This window comes from Diadema setosum, chromosome 2, assembly GCF_964275005.1.
Source record: "Diadema setosum chromosome 2, eeDiaSeto1, whole genome shotgun sequence".
NCBI classification, from domain to species: Eukaryota; Metazoa; Echinodermata; class Echinoidea; order Diadematoida; family Diadematidae; genus Diadema; species Diadema setosum.
The window spans coordinates 32094332-32107734 of record NC_092686.1 but is presented as its reverse complement, the minus strand read 5'-3'; the positions used below and the strand labels follow the sequence as shown (position 1 = coordinate 32107734).

The window sequence follows — 13403 nt, the reverse complement described above, 5'->3', positions numbered from 1 at the left end:
CAAAAGAATTACGAAATAGGTATTCATACAAAAGAATTGAAGTAAAATACAGACATTATAAAGTGAGGTCTTACTACAGGACATGTCGACCTACAGACTGTGCAAGCCGTAAACATTACATCATATAACCATGGAGCTACTGTAGCTCCATGATATAACAAAAACACACACACACAAAAACACAGGTGACCGGGGTTTGGTATTCACACTCTAGTCTTTCAACACCTCTCTCGCACACACTGTCACATCATGCCCTTTCGCTCTTTGTCACTTTCACTCGCTCTTTCTCCCATGTTCTTTCATACACACCACTACACTCAGACAACATATTGATACATCATCAGTCCTGCTTATATTTCCTACTCTCATTATCCACCAGTGATCACACACGTACACCTGAGCATCAAAGTCTTATCTTCACAGAAGATATGCACAATGTACCTAATGAATTTTATATTGCACCAAGGATGAACAGATGAGACTAAGAAATAATGGAAGTTGTCTTATGTTAGGCAATTTCATTTATTGTAATATACATAATAGGGCTAGATCTTTAGATAGAGTGAAGAAACAGAATGGTAGAGATTTCATTGGAATGATGATGGGGCATGAAATAAATTGGTTCTTCCTTATTGCACATTTTTGAACAGTGATATTGTTATATCATAACCTCACTACTCTCCCGTTGCTTGGTTAACTGAAAATAATTTTTCCCATTGACATGCATGTGTGTGTGTGACCAATTGATGCTCGAGCACATTTCAAATATCATTATATATTATCAGCGGGGGGGGGGGGGGGACTCATGACATGTTATTTTCAGTATTTCAGGGTTTTTTTTCCTTCGTACATCTTTATATAGATGTATGTATGTTATAAATGTTATGTTTATATATGTTATAGATGTTTTAAATGTTATAAATGTTATTAAATGTTAATGTTTATTGTATATGTTAGAAATGTTCATATGTTATATATGTTATTGTACCAAACTGTGCTTCTTGGTGACTATGTTTGGGTTGGTTTTCAATAAATTGAATTGAAATTAAAGGAACTATACAGTTCTAGTTGAGATGAGGATAATTGGCTCTTAACATTTTGCGAGGTGTTCAAAAACCACTCTTGAGATGTCAAGATAAAGAGCATGCAATTCTAAGGGGTATCAAAACTTTATTTGATGAAAATCGGTTATGAAATGGCTAAGATATCCCAAAACAAGATGAAACAAAGAGATCCTAATAAAAGGCGTGGCCTAGCTGTCGCGCGTGCACCTTTTATTATAATCACTTTTTGGATATCTCAGCCATTTGAAAACCAATTTTCATCAAATAAACGTTGAATCCTTCTTAAAATCAGATGCTGTTTCATATTTCATAAAAGGTTTCTCATTATCTCACTGACGAATGTTATTAACCTGAATCCCCACCTCAACCAGTAGTACTCCTACAGTCCCTTTAAATTGAATTGACCGGCAAGTGCGCGATTCGCGCGCAGGGCCGTGTAGGGGTGGGGCTGAATCACAGAACTGTGTTCTGTGGGTTGAATTGAGAGAATGGTGACTTGCTAATATATATCAAGCCAAAAATCATATTGAAATCGCCAAATGCCAAGAGCCGAAGCCAATTAGGCTTGCCGAATACTTAATTTTTACTACCCTAAATAGCTATAAAATTCAATATTAAAGCCAAATTTTTTACTTTAAAAATAATAAATTAGTTTATTAAGATTTTTTTTTGACATTTATTTTGTTTTGTATGATCCATTTAATTATTTCATAGACACTACAAAGGCACACATACCAATAACTTTGCCCATGCCTGTCAAATGCATGTCCTTTTCGTGCACGAACCTCCTCAAACATGGGTTAGTTATTCTGACATGACTGCGAATAATCATGTAATACTGCTCATTTATGCCTTAAGAAACTTAAGCTCTGAGTTTCCTGGTTAGAGAGATTGCCTTTCAATATCCTCATATACTTCACAAGGATTATAAAAGCAAAATTCTGTGTTTCTGAGAGGAAGTTTATAACGATTCGGCCGAGCTCTTTGCTTGTCGTGGTGGTTTACAGAATTCCGCATGCATGTAGTACACGACCTCTTTCTCCATACCACATGCACGTATCATTGCACTGCAATCTGCACTGCACGAGCTCGAGCGAGAGCCGTACCTATACACTAGCACTACAAGACAGATGTCTAACGTTACACAGTAGGGTAGTCAAACTCATCACATGCACATTATTGTTTACAGTAATAGGGTAAGGGCACCAGTATTCGGTCAGGCACCGGTATTCGGTCACTTATCACTAGTCACCAGCTAGTAAGTTCAACTGTCACAACACACGCAAATCACACTAATTCACATACTTACACACTCATTTACAACAGGAAACTCCCTTAGCCCCCTCCAAAAATCCATCCAAAATCCCAAATTTTACCGTCAAAAGTGTAGAATCGGCGCTACTTTCCAAAAGCGCGCGCTGGTAAGGCCCAGTTTTAAGAGTACGGGTCGCCGAAAAAGCGCTAAAAATCGAGAAATACGCCGTTCTCTCGCGGGATTTTTCGCTTATCGCAAGCTTGGAGTGTAATGGTATCCTCAAAAATGCAAAAGAAAAACAAAATGTCCGTACGTGCCGATACAGTGTCCCAATGTACAAGGGTTGAATGTAAGTGCCGAGGCCCCAGTATTCGGTCACCAACGGTCGCCGCAACTTCCCCGATGCAATTTTGAGCCAACAAGGTAGCGCGCGCGCGCGTTTTTCAGCTGCTTTGAACACGCATTGAATTTGAACGCGCACATCGCGTGACCGAATACTGGAGCCGATGACCGTATACTGGGGAATTTCAAGGTGAAATATTTCGCGATTTTGTGCAATTCTGTGAGATATTTAACGAAATGAAAGTTGAGATTAAAGAAATTTGATATATTTCACATACATTGCTGTAGATACGATGTATGTATGTATTATTTTAGTTTGAAAAATATTGCAAAAAAGCTTAAGTGACCGAATACTGGGGATGTTACCCTACGGGGATGACACAATTCAACACCCTGCAGCCAGCAAGAGCACGAACTGTCACCACGGTCACACATGGCATATAAATTTACTTAAAGTAGGCCTACCTAGATCTAAAAATCCGTATTTTCGTGTGACTTAATTTAAAATTTAATTTTTCCCACTGAGCGGCTGAAAAGTGAAAAGCATGATTCGCAGGCTCTTGAATTCGTGCAGCACAATCGTCGACCCATTCAAAATGTGCAGAGAAAATTGTGAAGATGTTTTCGCATGTTTTAGAACTAGAATTTGTGGCAAAATCGTGAAATCAGCCGCACCTCAGTGCACGTGCACCCGTGCGTTTAGATAGCATAGATTCTATGGTTAGCGAGCAAGGTTAGGTTAGGGCTGAATAGGGTTAGGGTTTAGGGTTAGGTTAGGGTTGTATTTATGGTTAAATTGGCCGTTAAATTAGTCGAAGAACATTAGCATGATTAGGGAGTCCTTCCGAGAATAAAAAGTTGAAGACCAAAAAAAAAAAAAAAAAAAAACGGGAGGAAGGGAAGACGAAAGTTGCTAGACCCAACTATCAGTATATGCTGTGGAAATCGGCCCCACCACTGTATCAATCTAGCTTAAACGCCATTTGGTGGGGCTGCATTTACGAGTTTGTGGACGAAATCCCCGCCGCTGTCCTTGTCTACTGCTAAACGCCACACGGTGGGGCTGAATTCATGAGTATAATCAGGTGAGCCGCCGTAGTATTCGTACGGACACGCAGTGATGGGGCCTATTTCACGAGTAAGCCGAATTCGTGCTAGCCAGAACTTGAAGTAGAGCGAAATGCGCAGAAATTGATGTAGGCCTTGGCTAAAGTTACCGCGAAAGGTCTTGCATTTACATTAACAAACAGTAACACAGTGTTTTAGGATTGATCTGATATCTGGTGTTTTGTCAACAATTGAACTCTATCTGTATGCATTCAAATTTTTGCATTTAGTCTGGTCGCACAAAGTTTTACATGTAGTCATTGGTCAAATTTTGGACAGCATTATGCAGCTGTCATTTGTATGACGCACCTCTTGACCCCCGGGATAGGTGCGTCAAAGTACCAATGTGCGTCATACCTTTTAGGTACCATGACGTACCCTCCGTCACAAAAAGTGACCCACCTCTATGAGACATTGACGCATTAACCAGTCAAAATGGTGACGCACCTCTTCGTGAAAATGACTGACCCTTGACGCACATGTTATTCGCAGTACGTGCCAGACTGGAATGCTGCAGAGCTCTGTGTGCGCTCACGCAATTCGCTGCCTGCGAACTGTGTACACCGAACGGAACTTCGCCCGCGTGAATCCCTGTCGCCTACGGACCCTGGATGTTTACTTCGATCGCCGTGGTACTGTATCCCCATGATTGTGTGGGCGGCTGGGGAGCGTTAGTATAGTAGCTTAGCTGCACACTGTAGGCAGCTGCTACTACACTCCAGTACCCTGTTTCGATTCGAATCGCGGTAGAAGCGTTCCGTTGTGCAATGTCTGCTTCTTTTTCTCTTCTTCTTCATCCGCTTGTCCCTTGCCTCCCAAGTATGAAATGATTTTTAGAGTGTTGTGTGTGTTTTTTGTAACGTTATTGCATCATTTTTCTCCAAGGAAGAGGTGAGTTTCTGTTCGTGTATTGATGTGCACTGCAGTATGTGCAGGTGAAAAGCGTTCGAACTGTCTTTCCCGAGTATCGTGGAAGCTCGATGTATTTCTCGGCCTATCAAAGGAGATCTCATACAACAGAATACTTATAACAAACTATTTTCCGGTCAAAATGAATTGATTTCCTTTGTTTTGTATCGTTTATTGACTTGATCCTAAGGATCTTGTCGCAATACCGAGTTTCCAATGTGTATTTATTTTCACCTTATTTTCGCGTAGCTTTCGGTGCTGTAAACTGTTGCTAGGGCCTAAGCCTACTACTAAACTTACCGTTCTCCACTGTCGTTTCTCACACATCGTTTGGTACGATTTCTTCCATTTTATATCACTTTATCTGTTCCCTTTATACTTTGAAGTATTTGACGTAATTCTTTCAAGTGTCTCGCACTGCTATTTTCGTAACGACGATTTCTCCGCTTTGCTGCAATACTTTTTCGAATCGAAGCGACGAAGTTTGATACCAGCCGCTGTAGTGTGCCGTGTGTTGTCTTTTCTAAATATTTGTGTTGTTGGGAGGTGTTGATACTTTGTATTTGTTATTTATTTTTCTTAATGTTGATAGGAAAAGGCTATAATGGTCTGAGTGATGTCTGATGGTGATGATGATAACTATGCTGGTGTAAAAAGACGGCTTACTGTGAATGCTGAGCGTACGTGCCGTTCGTTCCATTTTACTTTCCCTCTTATTCTTCTTTCCCCCTTACTCTTCTTTTCCTTTCCAAGAATGATTAAAAAAAAAGAAATTACATACACCTCACAACAAAATAGAACCACGTGCTACCAACCTTCGTAAAGTTAAATCTAAATGTTCAATATCAGCAAAGAATAAGGGGAAAGCACGAATGACAATAAATTAGAGCGAAGAGATTGTTTTACATGCAGTCTCTTCGGCTCGAAGAAACTTGACACCCCACCCCTCTCCCCTTGTGGAAATTTCCACAAAAGCAGGTGCCACACCCAGGTGCGTGCCAGACGGAGGAATGCGCGCACTGGAATAAACAGCGTGTAAATATCATGGAAATATCGATCGAAGAACCAGCTCATTAGTTGAATTAAAGGAATCATTGCAAAGATATCGTGATTCTATAGCCTTTCTTTTGGCGCATAGTAGGAAACATCAAACAGTCGAATATAATGTACTTGATCGAATATCTTATGTTCCCTGAACAATAAAAAAAAAGATCGATTAATCAGTCAATTAAAAATGCAACTGAGCCAGAAATACTTAAAAGGTCTCGTATGCCCAGAGAAATTCACTACGAGTAGGTTCAATGAGATGCAGTCATCACCTGGTTAGACAACAAAATCATGACAATTAATTTCAGTTCACGCTCATGATAACTGCTTATTACTTATCAAAGTTTTGGCTATCAACATTCGTTCGTAGGTGTTTTTTGTTTGTTTTGTATGTTTTTCCTCGTGAAAGACGTAATGATTTCTTCGTATCGAACGTAGACTGCATGTTTACCGTTTATCCAAACAGTAGGCGCCTAGGCGTACTTTCTGAATATATTCAGAAATTTCTATCAACATTTTAAATATATTACAAGACTCCCAAATACCAGTTGAAAAAAATTAAGAAATCGAATTTTTTAGATATGAACAAAAAAAAAAAATGCGTAGGAAAAAACCACTTCAATCTCGAATGACTTCGAATTTCTCTAAACCGTTCCCTAGTTCATGGACATCCCATAGAAACGCGTGTTTTGATATACACGTTGCTATGGCAAACTATCTAGTTTCGCGAAACTACGGCCTGGCCACAGTAATTTTTTTCCGTAACCTCCCGCCTCCCCTTCCCCGATTCGAAAACAGCTTGATTGAAGCCCCTGCCTATTTAAACACGAACCTTATTAAACCCAAGTTAGGTACATGGTTTATATGGCTAGTGTTTAAATAGAATTTACTATTTTAAGTTAATGCAGGTTTTAATAGACTCTCAGTAATGTTAGTTCTATTTTAAGTTAATGCAGGTTTTAATAGACTCTCAGTAATGTTAGTTCCATAATCGTTTGTATGTGTTTTGGGGCCTGGCCTCTGCCATGCCTCGCCGTCTGTATACGTATGTACGCGTGTACTGTATGTATACATGTACCACATGGTCGACATCACGCACGTGGTTTTGCTGCAGGTTCCACGGTCGACGGTCGATGCTACACTACAGTGAATGCGATTGAAGGATAGCGAGCTTCGCGATGCCGCGGGCTGTATGTGATGATTTTAATCACAAATCGTGTTTGGTAGTGTGGTTTTGGAGCAAATTTGTACTCAAACTTTCTGAAAAGACCTTTAGTCTGACATCAGATAGAAAAAGAAGACATACGAGAATGAAGTGAGTATCAGTATGTTATAATAAAACTGATTGAAAATTGTGTCATTTTCGCGTTTCCAGGAGCCGGTGAATTCGGCCGACTCGCGATCGCGAGTTTGTTTTATTCTGTTACGGAGGGATACCATGCCCCATGCAAGAAGCCTCGCAAAATTACGTGACGGTCCCATTAACGAACCTTTTGACACACTCTGGTTAAATGACCGACTATGACGCACATAATGGGTCAGTATTGTGGCGGACATTTTGCTCCCGTGACGGCACCACGCGTCATCAAATTGATGGTACTTGACGCGACCATGACGCACATTTCCCGGGGGTCAAGAGGTGCGTCATACAAATGACAGCTGCATTATATGGTCGAATTATGGGTGGCTTGCTTTACCTACATGCTCTTTCCCTCGTTTTGTTAGTGGTAGAATGTGCTGTGACATAACCTGAAATGGTGTCTTTTCCCCTAAGTTGGACTTTCTTCCTCTGAGTTTGATTGTTTATATTTTGTATATTGAATAATCTGCAAAAGGGGAAATCCAGTCTAAAAATAAATTAATAGTCTGATAACAAAAAAGTAAAATCTTACAAATTCAATGGTAAAAATTTGACTGAAATCAAATAGAAAATAAGAAAGTTATGAAATTTTGAGGTTGTGCTGCAAAACAGTTCTTGTCAGTAAGTGGATATGAATATGCAAATAAGTGAGCTAACCATGTCATAACCTCACAGTTTTCCGTTGATCCTGTACAGAAAATGACAAAAATTCAATGTTTCTGTCATTGAAGTATGAAACATGATGTTATTCCTGGTTGAATAACTTCAGAGTAGTGATCAGTTAGATATATCAAGATTTGACCCTCGGGCATAATTGCATTTTAATGAAAAATTGGAAATTTTAAAAAATTTTATGTACAACTATACAGCAAGTTGTGAGGGAATGACATGCTCACTTTGCCATTTGCATATTCATATTGACCGTTCCAAGAACAGTTTCCTGAAAAATAGCGAAATTTCAAAATGTCATAACGTCCTTATTTTTCACCCAATTTTGATCAAATTTTACCATTGAACTCGTAATATTTTACTCTTATCTTATTTTAGTCTTATCAGACTAACTTATATTTGGACTAGATTTTCCCCTTAAAGTTAGTAGTTACTGGTACATGTACCTGATGATACAAAATTGTATTTCAGATTGCTGCTGAGTTGGTATCTCAAGTTAGACAATGTGTTTTCCATTTGGAGGGCTGAAACAGCCATGGTGGGTGCAAAATTGAATTTATCCCTCCTCCCCCCCCCCCCCCAAAAAAAAAAAAAGAAGAAAAACAAAGCAAAAACAAATCATCAATCAAACAGAAAAAGTAAGGCTCAATGTAAAGTAAATATTATTAACTGATTTTACAGTTTCGGGGAAATTAATGTGAGAGCTCTATTCTCTCAGAAATGTGTATTTCCCCTTTGTTGTATCTTCTTCCCTAACCCCAAGGCAGGGCTCCACACTAACTTTTCTTTTTGGTGGCCCGATGGGGCCACCAAGATTCATAATTTCACATTTCTGGTGGCCCGAGAGGAAAATTTGGTGGCCCGAAAAAAAAAAAAAAAAGCAAAAAAAACACAAAACATTAAAAGTCCTGTTTTTTTGATGAGTCAAATATTTAAGCTTTATCATAGTAAGAATTGAAAGTTGGACATATCTACTCATAAATAAACCTCAACAAATTTGCAACACTCACTCTCAGGCACTCATTCAGTCCTGTTCATCCATCCTTTGAACAAATTTATCTGCTAATTTCCGGCGCAAAAAGTTACGAATTTATTAACATACTTTTCCCAAAATTTTGGTGGCCCCAGGCGGGCCACCAAATTTGCCCTTTTTTGAAATTTGGTGGCCCGACTTTCATTTTTAGTGGCCCCGGGCAACCGGGCCACCATTAGTGTCGAGCCCTGCCCAAGGTATTGGAGAATTCCAATGTATAAGTGAGCAAAAAAAAAAAAAACCAAAACAAAACAAAACACATTATTCCAAATATATGTGATATATATTTGCCTATATTTTACTCTTTTACTGAAATCCATACTCTCCTGAAATTAGTTGAAGATCGATGCAATGAATAGTTGGTTGCATGAGAGCTTCATAGCAACCAGCTATAGTGGGTATGCAGTGCAGGTGGGAGGGGGGAGGGGGTAATGCCTTTACTACTAGGCTTTGAAAGTGATTGCGTGCATGCCATGTTTGTTGTAATGCAGGAAGTGGCAAGCCAAGAGGTCTGAGAACAGCCCGCAAGCTGCGTACTCATCGCCGCGAGCAGCGATGGCATGACAAGGACTACAAGAAGGCTCACTCCAGCACAGCCCTGAAGGCCAATCCATTTGGAGGTGCCTCCCACGCCAAGGGCATCGTCTTGGAGAAGGTCGGAGTGGAAGCCAAGCAGCCCAACTCCGCCATCCGCAAGTGTGTCAGGGTACAGCTCATCAAGAACGGAAAGAAAATCACCGCTTTCGTGCCCAATGATGGTTGCCTCAACTTCATCGAGGTGAGCAAGGCTTTCATTCTTGAAACTGAAGATAAATACAGTCAACCTTGCCTACGTAGAATCTACTTGGACTGAAGAAACAGCTACAACTTACAGGAAAAATTTGACAGATGAGGGATTGAAATTAATAGAATATAAACAGAAGAGGACTTGAAAAGACCTTCGACTTAGGCGATTATTTGACTTATGCTAGTTTGACTTAAGCAAGGTTGAGTGTAGCACAAAACTTTTAGCAGAGAATGAAATGTATATGCCATGAATTTCAATTGTCTTTGGCAGGTATTTATATCGAGTGATGCAAAATGTAAGCAAGATCGTTCATTTTCATAGCAGCTGCGTAATCAATTTCCTTCTTCCTGAAAGCTCTAGAACGTTCACCATGCAAAGTAAAACAAAGGAGCACTTTTTTTTTTCTCGAAAATTAGCAAAATTGATCTCAAATGTAGGAGGGATTCTTCATAAATTGTCGTTTGCAATCAGCAGAAAGGGGTATGCAGCATTATGTCACTTTGTCAGATCTGTATCCTTTTAAAAAGAACTACTATTTTCCTGTCAAGTCACAACACATTTGTCAAAATGGGATGATTATTTCAACTGATGGGGTGTTGGTAAAAGGTGGAGGCATGTGAGATATTCCTAGAACTAATAATACCTAACGTGGTATAATTTGGTTTGCATGCAAAGATGAACACACGCCATTGTCAGAAAATTTGTGCTTGAAATGAGTGCTCACTCTCTTGAAAAATTCTACAAGTGTGTTGTGTTTGCTTTGATAGACCTGTCCAACCAGAATGTTACACATTACATATTCTGGTGCACAGTGCCAAAATTGTAGAACTTTGCTTTTGTCTCTGGTTTATTTGATGATAATTCATTAAAAACACACACACACACACACACACACACACACACACACACACACACAAACTAAAGCAAAGTGGTCGTAATGTAAGTTGGGTCCTACCTTAGGACCTGTTGTTTTTTGATATCTCAGCCATTTCAAAACCAATTTCAATTGAATAAACTTTGAATTCCTCTTAGAATTGTATGCTCTTTATTTCAAAAGTGGTTTCTAATTATCTTGGGAAAAGGTTAAATCTGCATCCCCGTCTCAGCCAAAACTGTACCAACCCATCAAATGTGGCATGTTGCAAGGTGTTAACAAAATCCATTCCTCGTGTGTCTGCATTTGACAACTGCAGGAGAACGACGAGGTGTTGGTGGCTGGATTCGGTCGTAAGGGTCACGCCGTGGGAGACATCCCAGGAGTTCGCTTCAAGGTGGTGAAGGTGGCCAATGTCTCCCTGTGGGCTCTCTTCAAGGGCAAGAAGGAGCGACCAAGGTCTTAGAAGCCAAATGATTGTCAGCTGGGAGAAATTCTCAATAAATTACTAGTCATGTGCATGTAACCACAATGTTTTCTGTTCCCTCGTTTGTCTCTTGTCATTTGAACCTTTGTGTTGGAGCATGTGAGCAGTACATGAAGAGAATGAAGTGTTCAGCTTTGTTTTTATGCTATAGTGGGGCGTGTGTGTGTGTGTGTATTGTGTACATGTGCGTTTAATAATAGAAAAAGACTTATTTAAAAGTCACATCGTAACATGAAACATGTCATCCATATTGGCCAAAGTTGATCATATTTAAGCTAATTCTATCATATGCTGAAGAGTATCATTGTACTCAGCATTCCTGTTAAAGAAGAAGTTCAGACAACTTTCATAATTTCACATCATGTGGTGACAGCCCCATGTATTGATTTGCGGAATTTGTTTTGGTCCGTGAGCAGAGAAACCAATGCTTTGGAATGTTGAACCACAAAGTGATTTTTGCCTTCAAAATATATTTTTAACTGTGCTTCAGTATATTGTGGGTTTTTTTTTTGTGTGTGTGTGTGTGTGTATGATTGCTATGCAGATGTTGGCAGCCCTGCAAAAGATGTTACCTTAAAGGACAAGTTCACCTTCATAGACATGACGGTTGAGTGAATGCAGCAATATTAGTAGTAACACATCAGTGAGAGTTTGAGGAAAATCGGACAATCCGTTCAAAAGTTATGAATTTTTAAAGTTTCTGCTCGGATCACGGCTGTATGAGAAGACTATCATAACTTGTGATGTCACATGTACAATGATATAAAGAAAGAATAAAGAAAATACAACATATTTTCACTTTTCTCGCATAACAATCGACTTCTCTCTTTCTAGGCCATGGGGTGAAGCGGAAAAAGAGGCTTAGAAAATGGGTTTCGTTCCAGCAACACTGGCACTACTTTTTGAATGCGGAAATGTGATGTTTTGTACATCCTAAATATACAGTAAAAAGTTCTCCTCGAAATATCCTGTAGTTTTTGCGAAAATCCATATTTTATAAACTGCGACCAGCAGCCCAATACACATATCGTAATGGGGCTGCGGATTGTAGCATTTAGGATCATGACAGGCTAGTATTGCGGACAAACGTTGACCTTAAATTGAACAAAAATTTTTCAATTTGAAGACTTACAAGTAAGGTTGAAGTATTGACAACAGGGTTCGTGCAAGGTTTGGTTCTACAAATAGTCATTTTCTGTTCAAATTGATGACTTAATATGACTAGGTCGAGAGGAATCTGGGAGAGCTACGCTGAATTGACGGTCAGCGCAGGCGCACACATCACTGCGCACAAATTTCGAATCCATTGACTGGATATGATGTCTGTGTGCGCATGCGCTGGCCGTCAATTCAGTGTAGCTCTCCCAGTTTCCTCTCGACCGAGTCACATTTAGTCATCAATATGAACAGAAAGGAACTATTTGCAGAAGCAAACCTTGCACGAACTCTGTTATCAATACTTCAAATTTATTAATAAGTCTTCAAATTGAAGATTTTTTCCCGATTTTAAGTTGATATTTGTCCGCAATAAAATATCCGTCATGATCCTGTATGCTACAGTTCACAGCCCCATGACGCTATGCGTATGGGGCTGCTGGCCGCAGTTATGCGTATGGGGCTGCTAGCCGCTGTATAGTTCCCATAGTGTTTCTAAGCTGAAATACATATACACATTATTTTTGTAAAGCACTGCTTTTAGCCATATAGTACCTAGAAGAAAAAAAAAAGTGAAGTTTTGGTTTAATAGTTGCATTATATCTCATGTTTCAGCTTTTCCTGATGTGTATCAGAGGTCAAGGCAAATGCCTTATATTCTGTTCAAAGACATGTTATTAATCAAATGACTAATCATTCAAGGCAAAAAAAAAAAAATCAGAGCGTTTGTTTGTGTGTGTCCGCGTGCATGTGGGAGAATCTTATTGTACACACACACACACACACACACACCCTCACATGCACACATACATACGCACACACATAGTTATGAAGATACCCAAGTGTATTACAATATTATTCTACATGCCTTGGCCATTTATCACATCAGCATCATAAAAAAGATCATCATAAACATGAACACACACAATGATATAATACATGTATTGATCAGTGCATTACACATACACAGGTGCATAAAAACGCTGACATATTATATACACTCACACGCACACATACAAACTCATTTACACACATGAGACATTACTATTAAACAGATCATATTGTTTATCAGTAAACATGTTTTTCTTTTCTTCTTCTTAAGAAGCTTTAATATATTTAGATCACATAGCAATCACGTTGTTCATGAAATATTACAGTACTTTAGAAAATTTAATCTTCATAAGATTTCCTGAAGTTTTCATTGCTATCATTAGGTTGCTGGGACACTACCTCCTTTCATGTAAGATAGCTCAAAATGATAATCAGTCAAATTTTCTAGTTTTAATAAATTTTCTGGAACATTCCATGGTCCAA

The 13403-nt window shown here is 39.2% G+C and overlaps 1 protein-coding gene across 1 annotated transcript; it reads left to right on the top strand.

Annotated features, from left to right (window-relative positions):
• Nucleotides 1-1810: 1810 nt before the first annotated feature.
• On the top strand, nucleotides 1811-10973 carry LOC140241843 (small ribosomal subunit protein uS12). The gene is made up of 3 exons (XM_072321600.1): nucleotides 1811-1863; nucleotides 9278-9564; nucleotides 10767-10973. Exons 1-3 carry the CDS (start codon nucleotides 1860-1862, stop codon nucleotides 10911-10913), a joined length of 438 nt encoding a protein of 145 aa, XP_072177701.1. The 5' UTR covers nucleotides 1811-1859; the 3' UTR covers nucleotides 10914-10973.
• The last annotated feature ends 2430 nt before the right edge of the window (nucleotides 10974-13403 follow it).

Bases quoted from the DNA above. Each gene is read 5' to 3' on its own strand.
- LOC140241843 (XM_072321600.1), top strand. The intron at 9,565-10,766 runs GTGAGCAAGGCT...TGACAACTGCAG, and splicing joins GTTGCCTCAACTTCATCGAG to GAGAACGACGAGGTGTTGGT.